The sequence below is a fragment of the Vipera berus genome, assembly GCF_964194415.1.
Source record: "Vipera berus genome assembly, chromosome: 3".
NCBI classification, from domain to species: Eukaryota; Metazoa; Chordata; class Lepidosauria; order Squamata; family Viperidae; genus Vipera; species Vipera berus.
This window is the reverse complement of record NC_138204.1, coordinates 141,932,205-141,939,822: the sequence shown is the minus strand read 5'-3', so window position 1 is coordinate 141,939,822 and position 7,618 is coordinate 141,932,205. Positions and strand designations below refer to the sequence as shown.

The window sequence follows — 7,618 nt, the reverse complement described above, 5'->3', positions numbered from 1 at the left end:
CCTTGAATCTTCATACTTCATACTCATTATATGTCTTTCCAGAACAATATAGAGTATATTGGTCCAGTACTGACTCTTGAGAGGATAAGAAATACTGCTGAGATATATTACAGATAGGTGGCTACATGTGATGTACAGTATAGTTATCGGCAATATTAATAGGAGAGGTGAACACAATTACTTCCTGATTCACAGTACATGCTAAACTAGTAGCACTACTATATACTGTTGTGAGTTGACTTCTACTACACTTAAGAAGCACAAAAGTGTTTAATATTGTATAAACCTGACCTTTACAGAAGAATAACTTTGATTTCTTCTGAATTTCTTGCAGATTATCACATTCAATCCAGGGCTGCTCAAACTACTTCTTGAACATTTTAAAACAATAAAAATCACATCTATTTTTTTAAAAAATGATTGTGATGTAGCTGAGACTAATACAGTCAAACCTCAGTGAGAATGAAACAAGAGACTCACCCATATATATATATATATATATAAAATCTTAATGTTTAAATACAGAGTTTAGTTTACAGGGTAGCTTCCCAAGGGAAGTGGTGAAAACCACATCAGCAGAGACTTTTCCAGCTGGAAATCTGTTCCTAAAGACTGGTAGGAGTGAAAACCACTGCTGGGTGAACTATACAGTGTTCCCAATGAAGGTTTGAAAACACAAACATGAGTACAGTGAGTGGATAGCTGTGCTTTGTATGCATTCTAATACACTATTTTTCATCATGTGCAAATTATATTCTGCAATACTGTAATCTTTCACTATAAAGCTTTACAGGGTGCACATATCCAGAGAAAGATGGCTAGGAATGGCTTATTTTTCTTCTAACTTCAAAACTTACTGAAGTAAAAACACTAGCATGAGGTTTTAACATGAGAGCTGAAGGAAATTGGAAACCTTAAAAAGACTGATTTCTTTTTTTTAAAATTCTCTGAAGCTTATTATGCTACTCTTTGCAGAATATATGTTTCTGCGGAAGAGGGCTTTTGATTTGCTGGAATAAATCTGTGCTTATTTGATTCATTTGAGTTCAAATCCTTAGTTTTTTTTTCCTAATTGGTTTATACTATTTGTGTCTCCATACACAGCACGTAGGGTCTATCTGAAGAAGGAGGCAGTCCAGCCAGAAGAAATTATTTCTCCCCCTCTCCCCACTTCTAATCCACTCCTCTACCTTTACAATAACTGGAAGAAAGGCCAATTTGAGCATTCAAATTAATTCCATTCAACTTAGTGACCTGGTTCTCATACTTTGCTGAGCTAGTTTCTTAAATAATACATAATCAATTGCTTTCATGTGCACAACATGCTTAACCATCAATGATGGATGGCAAACCATTATAGCAAGGTTTGCACAGCACATGAGGCTGAAATGAACAAGCCAAAATTACGGTTTTGTACAGTGTGTGCAACTATCCACTAGAGTTTATTTCACAGAATATTTGTTTAGGATACCAGCACTAATATCATACAATATGGAACTGATTGCCCAGATGTAGTTAGCTGAGATCCGTTGAAACCAATGGGAAAAGCTAACAATTACTGCTTTAAGTCCCATTAATGACAGTAGGACTTAAATGCAATGATTTCTCCCACTTTTACCTTACCTATAAGGATCTATGCAAAAGCAAGACAGGAGTTCAGTGGGAGCATGGGACACTACATATCCTCTTCAAGACCTGTTTTCTTTGTTACCTTCTGGGAGGAGGCCTTGTGGTATCTGAAGCAGAACATCCAGATTCAGTCATAGTTTTGTTTCAGACAGTATTAACCTTGTGAACATTAAAGCTTCCTCCTTCCATTATGTATTCAAGATGGTTGAATATAATATATAGCAGAGGTCCCCCAAATTTTGGGCACCAGGGACCGGTTCCATGGGGAGAGGTTTTTCCGTGGACCAGAGGGTGCATGGTTTTGTGTTCGGCTTGCATCCCACGGACCAGTTGCTGGCATGCCGCAGCCCGGTACTGGTCCACGGACCAGGGATTGGGGACCCCTGGTATATAGTATGTTTAAATGTGTGTTATGTATGTGTACAGTTTGAGAGTAGGCAACTAAATTTCATTTTTAATGTGTGCCATTGTGCCCACAGTAAAAAATGACAGTAAAGGTCCGTCCATCCATCATCTATCTATCTATCTATCTATCTAATCTATCTATCTATCTATCTATCTATCTATCTATCTATCTATCTATCTATCTATCTATCTATCTATCTATCTATCTATCATCTATCTATCTATCTATCTATCTATCTATCTATCTATCTATCTATCTATCATCTATCTATCTATCTATCTATCTATCTATCTATCTATCTATCTATCTATCTATCTATCATCTATCTATCTCGCTGTTATTTGCACCATATACAGGTACAGCCCACCCTTGCCAGGTTTCCCACAGCAATACCTTGGGTGCCAATGTAAAGCCCCCCCCCCCTCCAAGTCTGCTATGTTACCTCGGCGGCACATAATCAATCTTAATCAATGTAAAGAAAGACCGACCCCACGCTCGCAATACAAACTCGCGCTATTTCCAATGAAGACCTCAGGAAAGCGGACTGGTCTTCTGTGCGTTTGGGAAGCCGCTTGTAAGGAAGCTTTCGAAACGGCCGGCCGCCAAAATACAATCAACCCAGTGGGAGCTCGATCGAGGAGGTGCGAGGAAGACAAAAAAAAACCACACACACACACACACACACACACACGCGCGCACACCTCCGTTCGTCCTTACCTGCACGTCAGGCACCACACTGGCGAGAACAAGCAGCAGCCAGCAGCTCCGCGGGATTGCCATGTTGGTAGAATCGCCGAGGCTGAGCGGAGAGAAATTCCCACAAGCCCAGGCGCCGAACTGCTTCTCCCTTGGCTCGAGCGCCAGCCCCGACCGAAGAGAGGAAGGCGGGAGGGGGAGCCCGCCTCCTCGGCTTCAGTGGCCCGTGCGGGTTTCCTGAAGGGCTCCAGTGGCCGCGCTTGGTTTGGAGGACGAAGGCGGAGTTTTCCCTGTCAGGTGCCATATGTGTGTGTGTGTGTGTGTGTGTGTGTGTGTGTGTGTGTATTTTATTTATTTTGTATTTTTTTTATTTTAATTCCATTTATATCCCGCCCTTCTCCGAAGACTCAGGGCGTGTTATATATATCTTTGGTCATTCGGGCTTTCCCCCACGTAGAGTTGAAGGTGTAAGAGCAACGTTTCGATGAAATCCCATCCATCATCATCAGGCTGGTGGCTTCAGCTTCCTTCTTCTGAAGAAGGAGGAGAAGGAGGAGAAGAAGGAAGCTGAAGCCACCAGCTAGCAAGGTTGACATCATAGCAGCATTCCAGGATTTGAGGGGCTGCCACAAAGAAGAGGGGGTCGACTTATTTTCCAGAGCACCAGAAGGCAAGGCAAGGAACAACGGAGGGGAACCAAGGCAAGGAGAGAAGCAACCTGGAACGAAGGAGAAACTTCCTCACAGTGAGAACAATTAACCAGAGGAACAGCTTTTGCCTTCAGAAATTGTGGGTGTTTCGTCACTGGAGGTTTTTAAGGAGAGACTGGACGAGCCACCTGTCTGAGAGATGGTATAAGGTCTCCTGCTGGAACAGGGGGGTTGGATTAGAAGACCTCCAAGGTCCCTTCCAGCTCTATTCTGATTGAGTTTCGTTCAAAGTCTCACTAGTTGCCAGCTCCAATTGAGCTTTCCCTTTTTTTCAAAATAAAATAAAAGAATATGGCCACCATATGTTCTGCAGTTCCGTTACTGCCCTTTGCTTTTCCATTATTTCCACTTCTGCCCTCTGACTCTGGTCTGCCTCTGCCAATAAAAGGGGAGATAAACCCAGCCTATTGTTAAAGGGTAACATCCATTTGTTGATGAGGTCTGACGAGTTGATGTTCTTTGGATTGTTTTCCTCAAGCACAAAAATAATGAAATGGTCTCTGGCTGTAGGTTGTCTCTGCATTATCTCCTGATCTGTCTGTGGTACAAAGTGATTTTCTTTACTGTCTCTCAGACCTTTGAAAGATTTTTTGTTGCTTTCCAGTTAGGGCCATATTTTGAGGGACAGGTAGATTTTGCTTTCTCACAAGCACCATTAATGAAGAAGGGGAAGATAATCATCTGAAATACACTGTATGATGGTCACTGCTGGCCTTAATGCACTTCATTAGATAACTAAGAATCACCAATTATTTAAGGTAGCTGTTGACTATATCCTTGAGTGAGAGGGTGAAGCTTCCTAAGAGGGAGAATTTGCAGCTTGTGTAAGGATATTTGTTTCCACATGAAGTCTTTAATTGATTAGTCTATATTTAATGAATAGAATAGAATAGAATAATAACTTTATTGTCACTTTGAATGTACACTAATCGGCATACATTAAAATAAAATTTAATTGCATTCAGCTCTCAAAGGACCATCACCTCCAATATACGCTACATAAATATGACAAAAATAAATAAATAAATGCAGAATTATGCATATACCTACATATATTATATGATACAGAGAAACAACAGTCTAGTTTGGGTTATGTATACATGTGCATGGTGAGAAAAATATCTTTACCAGACGAATGGCATAAGGAACAAAGCTATTACAGAATCGGGTAGTCCTGCTAGAAATACTTCAAAACCTCCTCCTAAAGGGGAGTAACAGAAACAGACCGTAAAGTGGTTGTATGGGATTGCTATCAATGCTTTGAGCAATAAGCACATAGCATTTATAAGCAGCATCCTGAATACCAGGAAGCGAGCTTCCTATGATCTTCTCGGCTGTCCTTACCGATCTCTGTATGGACTTTCTATCTGAGGCACTGCTGCCACCACACCAGACAGTGATGGATTAATGTTTCAAGCATATCCCACATAGATTGACATCTCTGTATGTATATACACATGCAAGACACATATTCAGTCAGGGCTTTTTTTCTCATAGAACGCTCAGAACGGAGTTCCGGCACCTTTTTTGGATGGAACCTTGTAGGGTAGGCAAGGCAGGTTGTATGACATGTGTGAGTTCCGGCACCTTTTTCTTTTACAAAAAAGCACTGGTCATAACAAATAGTTTAGATGCTTCTTTCACATGCATACTAATTTATTCGGTACTTTGGATAGAGTATGAGTATTTTCTGACTCAGGCTACTTCCAATGAAGTTCCCAGAATTGCAGTTTGAACAGTGTCAATGTCTTCCTCTTTTTTACATACTCAGATGATTCTGCAATTTAAACCTATTAGTTGCTCAACCCTAATTTAGTCTGTGACTCTCATTTTGAACTAGAGTTATATACACCTAATTTTTTTTAGATTACTGACTGTAGATACTTTTAATATTTTTCCAAGTCTAATTTCAATATTCTAAAGAAGTATCCATAACCTTTGTACATTTTGCTTTACATATTAATTGTAATTAAAATGCCAATGAAAATGGTGGGGCTTTCTTGGTTTTGATCAGAGTCCAGGAATGGAACATGGTCACCTGTTGGAGTAAATCTATATCAAGAGGCTTCTGTGGGAGGTGGAATGAGGCCTGAATGAGATACAGGTTTTGTAGTGTTGCTCCAATAAATGTTCACAGACGAGGATCATGGGACATAGGGAAGCTAATGTAATCTTAGAGGTAGGCTAGTGTTATGGATTCATTGCTTTAACATAGAACCCTATGCCATGATTAATATCAATGGCCTCAGCTTCGTCTTTTCCATATCAGTAATGATTATATAATATTAATTGTACAATTATAAGCATGCCTCTCAATATTCCCACACAGAGCAGTATGATAAACATGATATTGTTAAGGAAGTAATTTTGAGAAAAACCTAGAAAGCATATAACAGGGGTACCATCTGTAAACGATCCTTAGCTTAAATATAAACTTAGCATTATAACAAACACTAATGTTTTGATTTAAAGATAAAAAATAAATTTTGACTAACAGAAGCCATTTAGTTCCCAAAATGTTGAATTCTGAGATCTGACTACAATTTGCATTATTTTGTTATTTTGTCCAGTTGATTCTAATTTTCATAATACAATTTGCTTCTCTTAAATCAGTGCACTTTTCTATTCAACAGCTTTACAGTGTTAAATATATCTGTTTTTAGATAAATGAGAAAATTATTCAAATTACTAAGGACAGGCAATATAATATACAAAATAAAGCACCATTAATCTTACATTTATTATTAAGCATATTGTTTGGAAACAGAATTCTATGGCTAAACTATATTCTATATTCTGTAAACTTCAGGAGAAATGTGACATAACAGACTCTTTTGTATCTTAACAGTTGTCGTAGAAAAAATACGTTTTACTGCCTTTTGCAGTTAAGTTTTTCTTCACTCATCAGTTTTTCAAATTGTGGGAAAAAGAAGGAAGTTATTCAAAAGCTTAAATTTATCGTTTGATTATTCTTCCTAATTTTCAAAAAATCATAGCTACTGTTTTAATATATCACCAAGTGCCCCTGATTATAAAATATGGCAGAGACCCTTGACATTTGAACTGTGATTCCTTTCCCCAACTTTGAAGCATATTATTAGTTTATAAAATTAAATGTAAACTATCTCGCCTGCAAAATACTTCACTTGCTGAGCTATTAATGTAATGTTTCAGAGGCCAAATTATGTGAGAATGTTTGATACAATTCAAAAAAAATATTTTTATTAGAACAAGGCTCAAGGTTGACTCAGCCTTCCATCCTTCCGAGGTAGGTAAAATGAGGACCCAGATTGTTGGGGGCAATTAAGCTGACTTTGTAATAATGCCGCTGGGGTGTGTGTGAAAGCCCTAATAAGCAGGCATATACATAGAATGAAGGCTACTGCTAAGCTTGTAAGCCGCCTTGAGTCTTCGGAGAAGGGCGGGATATAAATGGAATTTAAAAAAAAACAAAAAAAGACAGGGCGGGTCTTGCTGAAAAAATACTTTACCTCATTGACAGCTGATTGATTACGGTGTTGATTCAGCAACCACATAGATTTTCTCCAGGAGGATCTATCCTGAACTTGGTCCTTCAGGTCTTCTATATAGTGTGTCCACTGAGTCCATCCACCTTGGAAATCATCTTTTTTCTTCTCTTTCTTTCCACTTTCCCCAGCATTACAGATGTTTCCAAAGTATGCATTTGCTTAATGTGTCCAAAATATGATAATTTGATCCTTGTCATTGTGCCTCAAGTGAGAAAACTCACTTGAGATTTGTTTTGTGATTTATTGGTTTGTTCTCTTGGTTATCCATAATAAACTAAGACAAGTCATTCAACACCTAAATTTGAACGTGTTCAATATGCTCCTTGTTTCTTCAAAGTCCTTCTTTTTTGCTTCTATAGAGTGTTAAAAGGAAAACTATTGCCTGCATGGTAGATGACCTGCACAGTCCCATCCAATTCTGTTATTCTATGTTCTGTGTTCTGATTGTTCTAAGTATAAATGCAACCAGGCATCTGAATATTTTTTCCAAGGCTTTATTTATTTATTTATTTTATTTATTAAATTTTTATACCGCCCTTCTCCCAAAGGACTCAGGGCGGTGTACAGGGCAATAAATATCAAAATGTAAATACAAAAGTTAAAAAAGAGTTAAAAAGAATTAAATAATTATGCCCAATATAATGATG

General features: G+C 38.4%; 1 protein-coding gene across 1 annotated transcript in view; it reads right to left on the bottom strand.

Moving 5' to 3' along the window:
• Window positions 1–3,447, bottom strand: part of TNFRSF11A (TNF receptor superfamily member 11a) — a gene marked incomplete at its 3' end in the record, with an annotated part of 42,288 nt that extends 38,841 nt beyond the window's left edge. The window contains exon 1 of the mRNA XM_081322815.1: window positions 2,753–3,447. Within this exon, the coding sequence (XP_081178941.1) occupies window positions 2,753–2,815 (63 nt within the window). The 5' untranslated portion in view covers window positions 2,816–3,447. The remainder of the gene's footprint in view (window positions 1–2,752) is intronic.
• Window positions 3,448–7,618: the final 4,171 nt, after the last annotated feature.